General features: G+C 36.6%; 1 protein-coding gene and 1 pseudogene across 4 annotated transcripts in view; one reads left to right on the top strand and one right to left on the bottom strand.

Annotated features, from left to right (window-relative positions):
* Window positions 1-19,376, bottom strand: part of FAM135A (family with sequence similarity 135 member A) — a 152,792-nt gene that overhangs the window by 99,671 nt on the left and 33,745 nt on the right. For all 4 annotated transcript variants that reach the window (XM_018058818.1, XM_018058817.1, XM_018058816.1 and 1 more), the window contains one exon: window positions 11,298-11,377. In XM_018058818.1, coding sequence (XP_017914307.1) covers window positions 11,298-11,377 — 80 coding nt within the window. The remainder of the gene's footprint in view (window positions 1-11,297; window positions 11,378-19,376) is intronic.
* Window positions 9,461-9,998, top strand: LOC106502809 (annotated as a pseudogene).

The raw sequence follows: 19,376 nt of genomic DNA, 5'->3' as shown, positions 1-19,376 counted from the left end.
AGTTCAATCTTCCAAGACTAAACCAGGAAGTATGAACAACTCAAATACAAGCACTGAAATTGAAGCTGTGATCAAAAATCTCCTAAAAAGTAAAAGCCCAGGACCAGATGGCTTTACAGGAGAATTCTATCAAACATTTAGAGAAGAGCTAATGCCTATCTTTCTAAAACTCTTTCAAAAAAATCACAGAAGAAGGAACACTTTCAAACTCATTCTACAAGGCCACCATCACCCTGATACCAAAACCAAACAAAGACAACACATAGAAAGAAAACTACAGGTCAATATCACTGATGAACTTACATGCAAAAATCCTCAACAAAATTTTAACAAACGGAAGTCAGCAACACATCAGAGCGCTCATACACCATGATCAAGTTAGCAAGCATTCTTCAATGTACACGAATCAATCAATATGATACATCATATTAACAAATTGAAAGATAAAAACCATATGATAATCTCAATAGATGCAGAAAAAGCCTTTGACAAAATTCAGCACCCATTTATGATTAAAACTCTTCAAAAAATGGGCACAGAAGGAACCTACCTCAACATAGTAAAGGCCATATGTGATAAGCCCACAGCAAACATTATTCTCAATGGTGAAAAACTGACAGAATTCCCCCTAAGATCAGGAACAAGACAAGGGTGTCCTCTTTCATCACTATTATTCAACATAGTTCTGGAATTCCTAGCTACAGCAATCACAGATGAAAAGGAAACCAAATCAATTCAAATCGGAAAAGAAGTAAAGCTCTCACTGTTTGCAGATGACATGATACTGTACATAGAAAACCCTAAAGACAGTATCAGAAAATTACTAGAGCTAACCAGCGAATTTAGCAAAGTCTCGGGATACAAAATAAATACAAAGAAATCATTTGCATTACTATATGCTAACAATGAAAAATCAGAAAGAGAAATTAAGGAATCAATCCCATTCACCATTGCAACAAATAGAATTAAATATCTAGGAATAAGTTTACCTAAAGAGACAAAAGAACTGTACACAGAAAATTATAAGACACTGATGAAAGAAATTCAGATGACATAAACAGATGGAGAGATATTCTATGTTCCTGGGTAGGGAGAATCAATATTGTGAAAATGACTATACTACCAAATGCAATCTACAGATTCAATGTGATCCCTATCAAATTACCAATGGCATTTTTCACAGAACTAGAACAAAAATTTCACAATTCATATGGAAACACAAAAGACCTCTAATAACCAAAGCAGTCTTGAGAAAGAAGAATGGAGTTGGAGGAATCAACCTTCCTGATTTCCGATTATACTAGAAAGCTACAGTCATCAAGACAGTATGGTACTGGCACAAAAACAGTAATATAGACCAATGGAACAAGATAGGAAGTCCAGAAATAAGCCCATGCACCTATGGGTACCTTATTTTTGACAAAGGAGGCAAGAATATACAAAGGGGCAAAGACAGCCTCTTCGATAAGTGGTGCTTGGAAAACTGCACAGCTACATGTAAAAAGACTGAAATCAGAACACTTCCTAACACCATACACAATAATGACCTCAAAATGGATTAAAAAACTAAATTTAAGACTAGAAACTATAAAACTCTTACAGGAAAACATAGGCGGAACACTCAATGACATAAATCAAAGCAGATCCTCTATGACCCACCTCCTAGAGTAATGAAAATAAAAACAAAAGTAAACAAGTGGGACCTGATTAAATTTAAAAGCTTTTGCACAGCAAAGGAAACTATAAGCAAGGTGAAAAGACAACCCTCAGAATGGGAGAAAATAATAGCAAATGAAATAACTGACAAAGGATTCGTTTCCAAAATATACAAGCTCATACAACTCAATACCAGAAAAACAAACAACCCAATCAAAACGTGGGAAAAAGACCTAAACAGACATTTCTCCAAAGAAGACATACAGTTGGCTAACAAGCACATGAAAAGATGCTCAACATCCCTCATTATTAGAGAAATGCAAATCAAAACTATAATGAGATATCACTTCACACCAGTCAGAATGGCCATCGTCAAAAAGCCTACAAATAATAAATGCTGGAGAGGGTGTGGAGAGAAGGGACCCCTATTATACTGTTGGTGGAAGTATAAATTGATACAGCCACTATGGAAGACAGTATGTAGAATCCTTTAAAAACTAGGAATAAAATCACCATATGACCCAGCAATCCCACTCCTAGGCATATATCCTGAGGAAACCAGGGTTGAAGAAGACACATGTATCCCATTGTTCACTGCAGCACTATTTACAATAGCTAGAACGTGGAAGCAATCTAGATGCCCATCAACAGATGAATGGATAAAGAAGTTGTGGTTTATATACACAATGGAATATTACTCAGCCATAAAAAGGAATGCATTTGAGTCACTTCTGATCAAGTGAAGTGAGTCAGAGTGAAGTGAGTCAGAAAGAGAAAGATAAATATTGTATTCTAACACACATACAGAATCTAGAAATACAGTTCGGAAGAATTTGCTTACAGGACAGCAATGGAAAAACAGACATAGAGAATAGACTTATGGACATGGGGAGAGGGGAGGAGAGGGTGAGATGTATGTAGAGAGTAACACAGAAACTTATATTAACATATATGTAAAATAGATAGCTAACGGGAATTTGCTGTGTGGCTCAGGAAACTCAAACAGGGGCTCTGTATCAACCTAGAGGGGTGGGATGGGGAGGGAGATGGGAGGGAGGTTCAAAAGGGTTGGGCTATAAGTATACCTACGGCTGGTTCATGTTGAGGTTTTGTAGAAAACAGCAAATTCTATAAAACAATCATCCTTCAATAAAAAATAAATAAAAAATGCGGGGAAAAAACATAAAATTGGTGAATTTTTGTAGAGTCATTTTAATACTGAAGATAAGAAAAAAGCAATATGTTTGCCATATTATGTTTATTTCAAGAAAGGTATAAATACAACTGAAACGCAAAGAAGATTTGTGCAGTTTATGGAAAAGGTGCTGTGACTGATCAAATGTGTCAAAAATAGTTTGCAAAGCTCGTGCTGGAGATTTCTTGCTGGACACTGCCCCACCATAGGTTAGAGCAGTTGAAATTGATAGTGATCAAATCGAGACACTAATTGAGAACAAATTAATGTTATACCACAGCCAACATACTCAAAATATCCAAATCAAGCAGTGAAAGTCATTTGCACCAGCTTAATCACTTTGATTTTTGGGTTCTACATAAGTTAAACAGAAAAAACCCTCTTGACGGTATTTCTGCATGACATTCTCTACTTAAATGTAATGAAAATGGTCCATTTTTAAAACAAATTATGATGGTGATGAAAAGTGGATGCTGTACAATAATCTGGGAGGAAGAGATTATGGGGCAAGCAAAATGAACCATCACCAATCATACCAAAGGCTGGTCTTCATCCAAATGATTGATTCCAACAAATACTGCTAATTAGACAAACTTGATGAAAAGCATCCAGATCAGTTAAGAGAAAACACACAATCTTCCATCAAGATAATGCAAGGCTGCATATTTCTTTAATAACCAAATACTGTTACAGCTTGGCTGGGAAGTTCTGATTCACCTACCATAATCATCAGACCTTGTACTTTAATGTTCATTAATTGTGGTTTTTTACGATATTCTCTTAACGGAAAAAAATTTCAATTCCCTGAAGACTGTAAAAGACACTTGGAACAGTTCTTTGCTCAAAGAGATAAAAAGTTTTGTGAAGATGGATTATGAAGTTGCCTGAAAATTGGCAGAAGGTAGTAGAACAAAATGGTGAATACATTGTTCAATAAACAAAAAATTTTCTCAGTGAAAATGAAAAATATGCCTTTTATTTTTACTTTAAAAATGAAAGGAAATTTTGACCAACCAATATCTAACAAACCAAATTCAAGAGCATATTAAAAGGATCATACACTATAATCAGTGGGATTTGTCCCTGGGAAGCATGGGTGGTTTGACATATGCAAATCAATAAACATATATCACATTAAGAAAATGATGATAAATGAAGGATAACAATCATATAGTAGTCTCAAAAGATGTGGAAAAATAATTTGACAACATTCAACATACTTTCATGACAAAAACTCTCAATAAATTAGGTACAGAAGGAATGTACCTCAATATAATAAAGGCCATTTATGACAAGCCCACAGCTATCATCCTCAATGGTAAAAAGTTGAAAGTGTTCCTTTCAACTCAGGAACAAGACAAGGATGCCCACTTTCATCACTCCTTTCTGACACAGTACTGGAAGTCCTAGCCACACACACACACAAAGGAAATTAAATGTATCCAAATAGGAAAGGAAGAAGTAAAAGTGTCTCTCTGTGCAGAAGATATGATCTTACACACAGAAAACCCTAAAGATTCCACCAAAAAGCTGTTAGAACTAATCCATGAATTTAATAAAGTTGCAGGACACAAAATCAACATACAAAAATCAATTGCATTTCTATACATTAACAATGAACTACTTGAAAAATCTCACACTAGCATCAAAAGCAATAAAATACTTAGGTATAAATTTAACCAAAGGAGATGAAACACCTGTACATTAAAAACTGTAAGATATTGAAGAAAGAAACTGAAGAAAACACAAATAAATGGAAAGATAACCTATGTTCTTAGATTGGAAGAATTAATATTGCTAAAATATCCATACTACCTGAAGTGATCTACAACTTCAATATAATCTATCAAAATTCCAATGGCATTTTTCATAGAAATAGAAAAAATTATCCTAAAATTTGTATTAGACCACAAAAGTCCCTGAATAGCCAGAGCAATCTTAAGAGCAAAAGAACAAAGCTGGAGGCATCACATTTCTTAATTTCAAACTATACTGCATGGCTATAGTAACCAAAATAGTATGGTAGTAGTATAAAAATAGGCACATAGATCAATGGAAGGAAAAAAGAGAGCCAGAAATCAGCCCACACACATATAATCAACTAATAACTGACAGGGTGCCAAGAACACATAATAAGAAAGTCTCTTCAATAAATCACGCTGGGGAAACTGGATATACACATGCAAAAGAATAAAACTGGACTCCTATTATATATTACTCAGGAAAATTAACTCAAAATGGATTAGACTTAAATTTTAAGACCTGAAACCACTAACTTCTAGAAGAAAACATAGGGAGAAAGCTCCTTGACCTTGGTCTTTGGTAATATTTGACACCAAAGCAAAGGCAATAATAGACAGGTGGGATTACATAAAACTATAAGGCTTCTGCACAGTGGAAGACAGCACCAACAAAAGAAAAAGCACTCTACTGAATGGAATAAAATATCTGCCAATCATACATCTGATAGGGGATAACATCCAAAATCTATAAAGAACCAAGCAACTAACTAGCAAAAACAAGCAAGCAAACAATCTGATTTTAAAATGAGAAGAAGAAATGAACAGGCATTTTTTTCCAAAGAAACCATAAAGCCCTGGTGGTCCAGGGGCTAAGACTCCATGCTCCTAATGGAGGGGGGCCAAGTTTAATCCCCGGTCAGGGAACTAGATCCCACATTCCACAACTAAGAGTTCACACAGTGCAACTAAAAGATCCCACATGCCACAAGGAAGATTGAAGATCCTGCACGCCACTAACCAAATAAATGAATAAGTAAAAACACTAAAAGGAAGACATACAAATAGCCAACGGGTACATAAAATGGTGCTCAACGTCACTAATCATCACAAATTACTGATTTGTATATCTCTTCATACTTGTTAGACTGGTTATTAAAAAAAAAAATCCAGAGATAACAAATGTTCTGATGTGAAAAGAGACGTTAGGATGTGAAAAGAGAACACTTGTGTGCGCTGTTGGTGGGAAATGTGAATTGGTGCAGTTACTATAAAAAACGATATGGAGGATCCACAAAAAATTAAAAACAGAATTTCTGCATGATCCAGCAATCCCACTCCCAGATATATATTTGAAAGAAATGAAATCAGTATCTCAAAGAAGTTTTGCATGCGCATTTTCATTGCAGCATTATTCACAATTGCCAATATGTGGAAATAACCCAAGTGTCTGTCAGTGGATGAATAGATAAAGAAAATGCAGTGTATATATTCACAATGGAGTATTATTCAGCCATAAAAAGATGGAAATTCTGTCATCTGCAGCAATATGGATGAACATGGAGGGCATTATGCTATACGAAATAAGTCAGACAGAGAAAAGACAAATACTGGATGTTATCACTTACATGTAGAAACAAAACAAAATCAATTTTGGGGACTTTTCCTGATGATCCAGTGGCTTAGACACCTCACTCCCAATGCAGAGAGCTTGAGTTCAATCCCTGCTAAGAGAACTAGACCCTGCACATAACAACTAAGATCCAGCACAGCTAACTTTAAAAAAAAAAAAAAATGAATTTCAGAGACAGACAACCAAATGGTGGTTGCCAGGGGCTGGGGTGTGAGAGAAATTGTAAGATGTAGTTCAAAGGGTACAAACTTTTAGTTATAAGAAAAGTAAGTTCTGAGGATCTCATGCATAGCATTATAACTATAGCTAGTAATAAAGTACTGTATACTTATAATTTGTTAAGAATAAATCTAAAGCCTTCTTTACCACAAACACACACACAAAAAAAACAATGTGAGGTGACAGATGTGCTAATTATCTTGATTATGGCAATTTTTTCACATTGAATCTGTATAACAAATCACATATTTATATGTATTATATAGTATATATATGTATATATATAAAACAAATCATGTTGTATACTTTTAATATGCAAAATTGTTTGTTAATTATTCCTTGATAAAGCTGAAAAAATAAGCAAATAAAAAGTCCAGAAAAAAGAAGTCTTTCTAGCTTTTTTTCCAACAGACAACTTTAAGAAATACAATAGAGCAAGACATTTAGTTCACTAGATGAAGGAAGTTCAAAAAAGGAAGATCAATCCATCTTATAACACTAGTTGTTTTAAACTCTGTTTCCTAGAAAGTAGACTTACAAAACACCTATTGACAATAAATATATACATTAACATGTACAAAAGGCCAAGAAGAAAATTTATTTTTTCTTTTTAAAAGAAATATACATCTTTCTGGTCATAAGCAATATAAGCATTTTGACAGTCTTCAAAAACATAAACTTTTCATCATGTGAAATTCATTAAATTTTTAACATTAACCAGCATTTTAGTATCTACAGTATGCTAAGATGGATAATCTTCAGCACATCAGGTTGCCAGAATATACTTTTAAATTTCAAAAATGAACTAAATTGTGCTCAACATAGCTTTATGCTGTTGTTGTTCAGTCAGTAACTGCGTCTGACTCTTTGCAACCCACATACTGCAGCACACAGACTTCCCTATCTTCATTATCTCCTGGAGTTTGCCCAAGTCATGTCCACTGAGTTATTGAAGCCATCCAATCATCTTATCCTCTGTTACCCCCTTCACCTCCTGCCCACAATCTTCCCCAGCATCAGGGTCTTTTCAAATGAGTCAGCTCTTCACATCAGGTGGCCAAAGTATTGGAGTTTCACCATCAATCCTTCCAATGAATATTCAGGGTTGATTTCCTTTAGGATTGACTGGTTTCATTTCCTTGCTTTCCAAGGGACTGTCAAGTCTTCTCCAACACAACTGGAAAGCATCAATTCTTCAGCACTCAGCCATCTTTATTGCCCAGCTCTCACATCCCTGCACGACTACTGGAAAAACCATAGCTTTAACTAGACGGACCTTTGTTGGCAAAGTAATGTCTCTGGTTTTTAATATGCTATCTAGATTTGTCATAGCTTTTCTTCCAGGAGCAATTATCTTTTAATTTCATGGCTACAGTCACCATTTGCAGTGATTTGGGAGCCCAAGAAAATGAAATCTGCCATTGTTTATACTTTTCCCCAGTTTATTTGCCATGAGGTGATCGGACTGGATGCCATGATCTTAGTTTTTTGAATGCTGAGTTTTAAGCCAGCTTTTTCACTCTCTTTCACCCTCATCAAGAGGCTCTTTTGTTCCTCTTCACTTTCTGCCATTAGAGTGGCATCATCTGTACATCTGAAGTTGTTGATATTTCTCCCGGCAATCTTGATTCAGCTTGTGATTCATCCAGCCCAGCATTCCACAGGATGTATTTTGCATAGAAGTTAAACATACAGGCTTGACATACTCCTTTCCCAATTCTGAACCAGTCCATTGTTCCATGTCCAGTTTTAACTGTTCCTTCTTGACCTTCATACAGGTTTCTCAGGAGACAGGTAAGGTAGTCTGGTGTTCCCATCTCTTTAAGAATATTCCACAGTTTGTTGTAATCGACACAAAGACTTTAGTATAGTCAATGAAGCAGAAGTAGATGTTTTTCTGTAATTCTTTTTTTTGTGAGCCAAGACATGCTGGCAATTTGATCTCAGGTTCCTTTACCTTTTTAAAATTCAGCTTGTACATCTGAAAGTTCTTGGTTCACTAACTGCTGAAGCCTAGCTTGAAGGATTTTGAGCATTACCTTGCTAGCATGTGAAATTAGCACAATTGTACAGTAGTTTGAACATTCTTTGGCATTGCCTTTCTTTGAGATCAGAATGAAAACTGACTTTTCCCAGTGCTGTGGCTACTGCTGAGTTTTCCAAATTTGCTGGCATATTAAGTGTGGCACTTTAACAGCATCATCTTTTAGGGTTTGAAAGAGCTCAGCTGGAATTCCATCACCTTCACTAGCTTTGTTCATAGTCATGTTTCCTAAGGCCCCCTTGACTTCACATTCCAGGATGTTTGGTTCTAGGTGACTGACTGCACCATCATGGTTATCCGGGTCATTAAGATCTTTTCTGTATAGCTCTTCTGTGTATTCTTGTCACCTCTTTTCAATCTCTTCTATTTCTGTTAGGTCCCTGTAGTTTCTGACCTTTATTGTGCCCATCTTTGCATGAAATGTTCCCTTGGTATCTCTGATCTTCTTCAAGAGATCTCTAGTCTTTCCCATTCTACTGTTTTCCTCTATTTCATCACGTTGTTCACCTAAGAAGGCTTTCTCATCTCCACTTGTTATTCTCTGGAAGCTTGCACTCAGTTGGATATATCTTTCCCTTTCACTTCTCTTCTTTTCTCAGCTATTTGTAAGGCCTCTTCAGACAATCATGTGCCTTCTTGCTTTTCTTTTTCTTGGGGATGGTTTTGGTGACTGCTTCTGGTACAATGTTAAGAACCTCTGTCTGTAGTTCTTCAAGCACTCTACCAGATTTAATCCCCTGAATCTATTCATCACTTTCACTGTATACTCATAAGGAATTTTATTTAGGTCATACTTGAATGGGCAAGTTGTTTTCTCTACTTTCTTCAATTTAGGCCTGAATTTGGCAATCCAAGTTCATGATCTGAGCCACAGTCAGCTCCAGGTCTTGTTTTTTCTGACTGTATAAAGCTTGTCCATCTCTGACTGCAAAGAATTTAATCAATCTGGTTTTTTGGCCAGAACTGCCATCTTCCAGTAATTCGCCAAAATGAGCAACACAAAGGGAAAGAGGAGGGGCACCCGCTACATGATCTCTAGGCCTTTCAGAAAACATGGAGTTGTCCCTTTGGCCACATACATGCGACAAGAAGGGTGATATTGTAGATATCAAGGGAATGGGTACTGTTCAAAAAGAAATGCCCCACAAATGTTACCATGGCAAAACTGGGAGAGTCTACAATGTTACCCAGCATGCTGTTGGCATCATCGTAAACAAACAAGTGAAGGGTAAGATTCTTGCAAAGAGAATTAATGTGCGTATCGAGCATATTAAGCACTCTAAGAGCCGAGATAGCTTCCTGAAACGTGTGAAGGAAAATGATCAGAAAAAGAAGGAAGCCAAAGAGAAAGGGACTTGGGTTCAGCTGAAGCACCAGCCTGCTCCACCCAGAGAAGCACACTTTGTGAGGACCAATGGAAAGGAACCTGAACTGTTGGAGCCCCTTCCCTATGAGTTCATGGCCTGAGGGGTATAAAAATAAAGACCTGGGCTGTACAAATGTTTCTCTTAATTGAGTAGAGGTGTTGTGTCCAAATTCAGTGGGTGATGTCTTTTCAAACTTAGTGTTTTTTTCTTCCTGAAAGATGTGAGATAGTTTGTTGTTCAGTATGTTCCATTTTTTAATAAACTGTCAAATATTATTTTTAAAAAAAGAATTAATCAATCTGATTTTGCTATTGACCATCTGATGATGTCCATGTATAGAGTAGTCTCTTAAGTTGCTGGAAGAGGGTGTCTGCTATGACCAGTATGTTCTCTTGGCAAAATTCTGTTGGCCTTTGCCCTGCTTCATTTTGTACTCCAAGGCCATACTTGCCTATTACTCTAGGTAACTTGAAAGTGGAAAGTTTCATTTCCGCTTTAGCCTAGCCTCTTCATTCTTTCTGGAGCTCTCTTCTGTTCTTCTCCAGTAGCATACTGGATACCTACCAATCTGGGGGGCTCATCTTTCAGTGTTACGTCTTCTTTCTTTTCATACTGTTCACGGTGTTCTTAAGGCAAGAATACTAAAGTAGTGTGCCATTCTCTTCTCCAGTGGACCATGTTTTGTTCAAACTCTCCACCATGACCCATCTGTCTTGGATGGCCCTGCACAGAATGGCTCATAGCTTCACTGAGCTAGCTTTATATTAGGTATTATTTAATGTTTTGTGATGCACTGAAAACTATTAATTCATATTAGAAATGAAAACTCTCAGGCATGTTTCATTAATCATTATATTTTCTAACTGCTTAATAGAGTATACTGTATCAAGAAAGTTGAAAAAAATGCCCAATGATTACATAGGGCCATTAGGTTTGGCTCAAATCCTTTAATGCTAGAGTGTCTCCTTAGAATATGAGTAAATAAAAGAGCTGTTATATCTATACTTTCTGACCCTTTCTCATTAATCAAGTAAAAAAAAGTAGGTGAAAAAATAATCTCAAAACGCATACTATAAAACTTTATCAGAAAACGGCTTTGTGATCATATGTCAAATTATGTGTTCACATTCCCTATGCATTTGTTAAAAGTACATATTACATGATATAATTGATATCACCCTTACTTATGTTTATTTTCAGGAAATTTCACATACTTTCTTTTACTTGCTCATCCTAAGAAACCTAAGATAGAGACAAGGAATATATAATCAAGCCTGTTTTACTGAGGCCTCAAATATATTTCTTCTATGAAGTATGAGAATGATGCTCTTTGGCATCTTGTGTTTGTAATTAAAAGATAAAAACAATTATGAAAAGTTATTATTGGTCATTATAATCTTGCTGCAGTTTTACTTTTTTTAATTGAGAATATTCCTTGGCTTACCTGCTGCATGCAGCAAACTAGCTTCTACTCTGTGCGGAACTCTTGGTGGAATTTTCATAGATGCACGAATCTGGTAAAAACTAAAGCAAAAGAGACAAAAGAAGTCACTTCGAAACATTTAAAAAACATGCAATGCCCTTATTTCTATATATCAATATGTATTAAAAAAAGAAGTTCATCTGCTTTATCAATCTCCCATAGTTTACTATTGGTGGAAAACAGTGTACCAGATCCACATACAGATCAAACATTACAACTGCACTGCATATAACCCAAACAGAAACAGGCATGTGTAAAGACAGAAACAATCTTACTTTAAATAAGAGAATATCATAATAGGAGTTACTGAGGATTCTAAGGATTTCACTGCTTAATCTGGTTTATTTATTTTTTTATTTAAAAGACAATAAAAATATTCTTAAGCACAATTTTGAAAAAACACAGCATTAATAACAGTTTTAAAAATTGGTTTCATACATAAGACATGTATTATATTGAAAGAATTCACTTGCATTCAACGTCAATGCTACTCCATTTAGTTTATGTACTTTTACTTGCATTAGAATATTTATATATGTGTGTGTATATATATAAATCTACCAGTCAGTAACAATCAGTTTAAATAGAAAAAATTACGAAGTAAAACCAAATGCTTCTGTTTTAACATCATTACACTATAAGTTTGTGCATGTAACGGAGGATATATGTATCTACATATACAAACACACATACACAAAGGGTTCAGTTCAGTCGCTCAGTCGTGTCCAACTCTGTGACCCCATGAATTGCAGCACGCCAGGCCTCCCTGTCCATCACCATCTCCTGGAGTTCACTCAGACTCACGTCCTTCGAGTCAGTGATGCCATCAGCCATCTCATCCTCTGTCGTCCCCTTCTCCTCCTGCCCCCAATCCCTCCCAGCTTCAGGGTCTTTTCCAATGAGTCAACTCTTCACATGAGGTGGCCAAAGTACTGGAGTTTCAGCTTTAGCATCATTCCTTCCAAAGAAATCCCAGGGCTGATCTCCTTCAGAATGGACTGGTTGGATCTCCTTGCAGTCCAAGGGACTCTCAAGAGTCTTCTCCAACACCACAGTTCAAAAGCATCAGTTCTTCGGCGCTCAGCTTTCTTCACAGTCCAACTCTCACATCCATACACGACTACTGGAAAAACCATAGCCTTGACTAGACGGACCTTAGGCGGCAAAGTAATGTCTCTGCTTTTGAATATACTACCTAGGTTGGTCATAACTTTTCTTCCAAGGAGTAAGCATCTTTTAATTTCATGGCTGCAGTTACCATCTGCAGTGATTCTGGAGCCCTCAAAAATAAAGTCTGACACTGTTTCCACTGTTTCCCCATCTATTTCCCATGAAGTGATGGGACAAGATGCCATGATCTTAGTTTTCTGAATGTTGAGCTTTAAGCCAACATTTTCACTCTCCACTTTCACTTTCATCAAGAGGCTTTTTAGTTCCTCTTCACTTTCTGCCATAAGGGTGGTGTCATCTGCATATCTGGGGTTATTGATATTTCTCCCGGCAATCTTGATTCCAGCTTGTGCTTCTTCCAGCCCAGCATTTCTCATGATGTACTCTGCATATAAGTTAAATATGCAGGGTGACAATATACAGCCTTGATGTACTCCTTTTCCTATTTGGAACCAGTCTGTTGTTCCATGTCCACTTCTAACTGTTGCTTCCTGACCTGCATATAGGTTTCTCAAGAGGCAGGTCAGGTGGTCTGGAATTCCCATCTCTTTCAGAATTTTCCAGATTATTGTGATCCATTCAGTCAAATGTTTTGGCATAGTCAATAAAGCAGAAATAGAAGTTTTTATGGAACTCTCTGCCTTTTTTCGATAATCCAGCGGATGTTGGCAATTTGATCCCTGGTTCCTCTGCCTTTTCTAAAACCAGCTTGAACACCTGGAAATTCACAGTTCACGTATTGCTGAAGCCTGGCTTGGAGAATTTTGAGCATTACTTTACTAGTGTGTGAGATGAGTACAATTGTGTGGTAGTTTGAGCATTCTTTGGCATTGCCTTTCTTTGGGATTGGAATGAAAACTGACCTTTTATAGTTCTGTGGCCACTGCTGAGTTTTCCAAATTTGCTGGCATATTGAGTGCAGCACTTTCACAGCATCATCTTTCAGGATTTGAAATAGCTCAACTGGAATTTCATCACCTCCACTAGCTTTGTTTGTAGTGATGCTTTCTAAGGCCCACTTGACTTCATATTCCAGGATGTCTGACTCTAGGTGAGTGATCACACCATCGTGATTATCTGGGTCATGAAGATCATTTTTGTACAGTTCTGTGTATTTTTGCCACCTATTCTTAATATCTTCTGCTTCTGTTAGGTCCAGACCATTTCTGTCCTTTATCAAGCCCATCTTTGCATGAAATGTTCCCTTGGTATCTCTAATTTTCTTGAAGAGATCTCTAGTCTTTCCCATTCTGTTGTTTTCCTCTATTTCTTTGCATTGATCGCTGAGGAAGGCTTTCTTATCTCTTCTTGCTATTCTTTGGAACTCTGCATTCAGATGCTTATATCTTTCCTTTTCTCCTTTGCTTTTCGCTTCTCTTCTTTTCACAGCTATCTGTAAGGCCTCCCCAGACAGCCATTTTGCTTTTTTGCATTTCTTTTCCATGGGGATGGTCTTAATCCCTGTCTCCTGTACAATGTCTCGAACCTCATTCCATAGTTCATCAGGCACTCTATCTATCAGATCCAGTCCCTTAAATCTATTTCTCACTTCCACTGTATAATCATAAGGGATTTGATTTAGGTCATACCTGAATGGTCTAGTGGTTTTCCCTACTTTCTTTAATTTAAGTCACTAAAAGCTAAATGATGATTATAAGTCAGGGATGAGTTTAGATGGACACTAGAGAGTTGAATATTTAATCTTCATTTTTTCTTTAATGATTTCCTACACAAGAGTATAAATCTGTAAATAATACAAAGATTATTTAAAATACATTTTTATTACTACAATTTCTAGGAAAGCATGGCACTGGAGAGAATATATGGACAATACCAGATTTAAAGAGTGAGAGAAAGAGTGGTCAATTAAATTTAGAACCTTTAAAATCACAATTTGGCCTTAAAGAGAACTGGCAAAATGCCACAGATAAAGATGCTGAGTTAAGATTAAGATGAGGTCACCCTGAAAACATGAGATGACTAATAAAAATCAAAGTGGAAAAAGCAGGAACTTTGGCATTAGATAGGAAAGTTTTAATTTTAATTAAAGATGAAAAGAAACATTGATATTTTAAAATATTCAGGTATGCCACATAAGAGCTAAGAATAAACAACTGATATGTTTCATTTTAAACTTTTTAAACACAGGAACTATGACCTACTTGTAAGTGTACACCCACAATTGTAACAAATTTGTACACATTAGTTCAAAGACATTTAAACAACACTGCATTTACTGTATACCATTAGTGTATCTTATATAAAATTTCCTGATCTTAAAAGTACGTGTGTACATATAATACATACATGTACCATTCATTCATGACTTATAGAGGACCCACCAATGTGTTAGCCACTGGGCTAAGTACTAGAGACACAGGGAAAACAAACCACTGGTAGTAACTACATATGTTATTTTAAACGATGTTCCTTTTGCATTTGTAACAGCAGCCTACTATGACTCTAAACACATTTTTTTTTAAATTAGAATTAATGGTACTTTAAGGTACAAATCTCCAAAAATGAGAAAAACTTTCAACTGTGTGTGTGTGTTAGCTACTTTCAAGACTGTGCATATGTTAACTATTTTTTACATAAAATATCAAGCAGTAAAATTTTTAAAACACAGGATAAAATAGTTCCTTTTTAAGGGCCATGGTGAGCTAGGCTATTTAGAACTTCTTGCTTAGAAAACAACCCAAACTGCCAAATAAAGGTTATAAGATTATTGAAGAAATAACAAAATAGTATGGAATTATTAAAAAAATTCAGTCAGGCAGGCAAGGCAATGAAGCTGTTTCTGTCCTGAGGGAATCTGCTGATCCATTCAGACAAATCTTACTTTTACTTTTAAAAACCTGGCTTATATTCCTAATATATAAAGAGCATCTAAAAACAGAGAAAAAGACCAATAACCTAAAAAAAGGGGGAAAAATATAATAAATGGTTTGCCAAAAAAGAAATGCATACATGAAAAAATGTTAAATCTTACTTATAATTTTAAAAACCACAAATTAAAACCTTAATGAGCTATCTTTCCTCATCTATCACACTGAGGGAAATTCAACAATTTGACAAAATACTCTGTTGGTGACAGTCTAGGCAAAAAGGAATTCTGCACTGCTGGAGAGGTAAAAGGGTGCAAGCCCATGTGGAATGGAATTTAGCCACAGAGACCAAAAACACCCATATTTACTCCCTGACCTAGCATCACACTCGTTAGACTATCTCCCAAAGATACTTTAGCAAAAATTTTCAATGAGGTAGCATAAGGCTATTCACTCAAGCATTAACTACAACAAGAAAACTCGAGAAAAAATGTCTATCAATAAAGGACTGGCTGAATAAACTACAGTGCAGCACCACACAGTTATAAAACATAATCTTATATACATATATCTATATATGTGTGTGCGCATGCTAAGTCACTTCAGCTGTGTCTGACTCTGCAACCCTGCATATCATAGCCTGCCAGGCTCCTGTGTCCTAGGGATTCTCCAGGCAAGAATACTGGAGTGGGTTGGCATGCAGGGAATCTTCCCAACCCAGGGATCAAACCCATGCCTCATATGTCTCCTGCACTGGCAGCAGGTTCTTCACCCCTAGCATATCTATATTTAGCATATCTGTATATACTACAAAGCAGTGATCTCTAAGATACATTTTTTACAGACAAAATCAAGTATAGAATATGTATATTATGCTACCTTTCTTTGAGAATAAAGGATATGATTATGTATTTTTTGCTTTTTAAAAAAAGTAATAAAAAGGAAGAAGGACATACACAAAACTAATAAAAAATAAAATGGCTTTTACAGGTGGTGAGACAGGGAAATGGGGGTGAAGAGAAGGAACAGGGATGAAAATAAGGTCCTTTTCAATAAATGTACTTCAGAGTTTTTGTTTTGGAATCATAAAATCTTTTGATAAAAAAGCAAAATACATTAAAACACAATCCCTTAAACCACCCTAAAATAACTGAACTTAATGTGCATCTACTTAACTGGAATTTCACAGAGTACTTTCAAGTGATTTTTAAGACACAGTATTTTCAGTGCCTGTTCCTCAGGGATATACAATAAAAGAAAACCCCAAAGAGGTTCCAAACAACATTAATAGTCTTGCTGGTTATGTTGCTACCATTATTTTGAAATTATCTTAGACATATCTACACATACATGAATAAAGCAATGACTAACTATGTTATTAGGAACCAAGACTTTCAGTGTAAGTGAAAAGAGACAGAAATATAAAATTAAAAAAAAAAGTAAAACGTTAGAACAGGAAAATAGTAAAAATTTATGAAGTATTTTTCTTTAAAAAAATTTGTCTCAACTGAGAAGGCCTAGAAACAATGATTCAATAAAAATGTGTACTTTTAACACATATATTATGATCTCTAAACACTATTTCCCATCAAAAGGAACTAGAGCCCCTCCTCAGCTGAGTCTAAATGTAGAACAGGGAATATCACTAGAGTCTGAAACAACTAGCAATAGTAGGAGATGATCACTGCCTGGATTATCCCATGAGAAGTTTGCAGAAATCACCCCACAGGGCTCCTCTGAACATAAGGAAGAGTCATGATGCAGTATAACCCACCAAGAATGATAAAAATACTTTGCCCACCTGACGCGAAGAACTGACTCATTGGAAAAGACCTCGATGCTGGGAAAGATTGAAGGTGGGAGGAGAAGGGGACGACAGATGAGATGGTTGGATGGCATTGCTGACTCAATGGACATGAGTTTGAGTAAGCTCCGGGAGTTGGTGATGGACAGGGAAGCCTGGCGTGTGGCAGGCCACGGGATCACAGTCAGTCAGACAGGACTGAGAGACAACAACATCATTCACAGATATTTTATTTTTTAAAAGTTGAAGGTTTGTAGCAACCAAGTGTCAAGTGTCTATTGGTATGATTTTCTCAATAGCATTCATTCACTTTGTGTCTCAGTGTTATATTCTGATAATTCAGGCTATATTTCAAACTTTTTCATTATTATTGTATTTGTTACGGTGATCTATGATCAGTGAACTTTGATGTTACTCTTGTCATTGTTTTGTGGTACCAGGAACTACTCATATTAGGCAGTGAACTGAAACTTCTCTGGCAGTCCAGTGGTTAAGAATCTGCTTCCACTGCAGGGGACACAGGTTCAATCTCTGGTTGGGGAACTAAGATTCCCCCATGCCACATGGCCAAAAGGTATAAATAAATAAATTTTTTAAATTGGGCCAAATTTTTTTAACAGAAAATTAAAAAAAAAAAAAAAAGACACTGAACTAATACATACTGTGTGTGTTTTGAGAGCTCTACCAACTGGCTGTACCCCCACCTCTCTCCCTCTCCCCAAGCCTCCCAGTTAAGACACACAATATTGAAATTAGGCCAATTAACAATCCTACAATGGCCTCTAAGTGAAAGGAAGAGCTGGTTGTTTTTCACTTTAAATCAAAAGCTAAAATTAATTAAGCTTAGTGAAGAAGGCACATTCAAGGCAGAAAACTCGGCCTCTTGTGCCAAACAGATAGCCAAGCTGTAGATTCAAAGGAAAAGCCCTGACAGAAATTACAAGTGCTACTCCAGTGAACACATGAATGAAAAAAAAAAGAAAGCAAACAACCTTACTGCTGATATGAAGAATGTTTTAGTGGTCTGAAGAGAAGATGAAACTAGCTATACTATTCCCTTATGCCAAAGTCTAAAACCAGAGCAAGGCCCTGATGCTGCTGCTACTGCTAAATCGCTTCAGTTGTCCGACTCCGTGCGACCCCATGGATGGCAGCCCACCAGGCTCCCTCGTCCCTGGGATTCTCCAGGCAAGAACACTAGAGTGGGTTGCCATTTCCTTCTCCAATGACCAAGGCCCTAAGTACCTTCAATTCTACAAAGGCTGAGTGAAGCAAGGAAGCTGTAGAAGGAAAGTTTGAAGCCAGCAGAAGCTGGTTCAAGACATTTAAGCAAAGAGGCCAACTCCATGACATGGAAGTGTAAGGTGAAGCTGCAAGTCACCCAGGAGATCTAGCTAAGACAATTCATGAGGATGGCTACTCTAAACAACAGATTTTCAATGCAGACAAAAGTCTTCTGTTGGAAAAAGATGCTATCTAGAAGTTTCATAGCTGGAGAGAAGTCAATGCCTGGCTTCAAAGAGTCAAAGAACTGGCTGATTCTCTTGTTAGGAGCTAACGCAGCTGGTGACTTAGCTTGAAGTCAATGCTCATTGACCATTCTGAAAGTTCTCGAGCTAAATCTCTGCTGGTGCTCTACATATGAAACAACAAAGACTGGATGACATAACATCTGCTTACAATATAGTTTACTGAATATTTTAAGCCCACTGTTGGAACCTACTGCCCAGAAAAAAAGATGAATTTGAAAATGTTACTGCTCACTGAAAATGTACCTGGTTCCCTAAGAGCTCTGATGAACAACAAGATTAAAGTTGTTTTCATTACTGATAACATAAGATCTATTCTGCAGCCTATGGATCAAGGAGTAAGGCTATAGCTTCCAGAGACAGTAATTCCTCTGGTGGATCTGTGCAAAGTGAATTGAAAACCTTCCAGATAGAATTAATCATTCTAGATGCCATTAAGAATATTCATGATTTATGGGAAGAGGTCAAAACACCAATATTAAAATAGGAGTTGGGGCCTTCCCTGGTGAGCCAGTGGCTAAGACTCCTCGCTCACAATGCAGGGAGCCCAGAGTTCAATACCTGGTCAGGGAATCAGATCCCACATGCTGCAACTAAAGATTCTGAGTGTAGCAACTAAGATCCAGTAAGGCCAAAGAAATAAATAAATGTTTGAAAAAAATATGGAGTTTGGAAGAAGCTGATTCTAACTTTCATGGATGACTTTGAG

The sequence above is a fragment of the Capra hircus genome, chromosome 14 (assembly GCF_001704415.2).
Source record: "Capra hircus breed San Clemente chromosome 14, ASM170441v1, whole genome shotgun sequence".
Lineage (NCBI taxonomy): Eukaryota > Metazoa > Chordata > Mammalia > Artiodactyla > Bovidae > Capra > Capra hircus.
The sequence above is the reverse complement of the archived record's forward strand: the minus strand, read 5'-3'. Positions and strand labels throughout refer to the sequence as shown.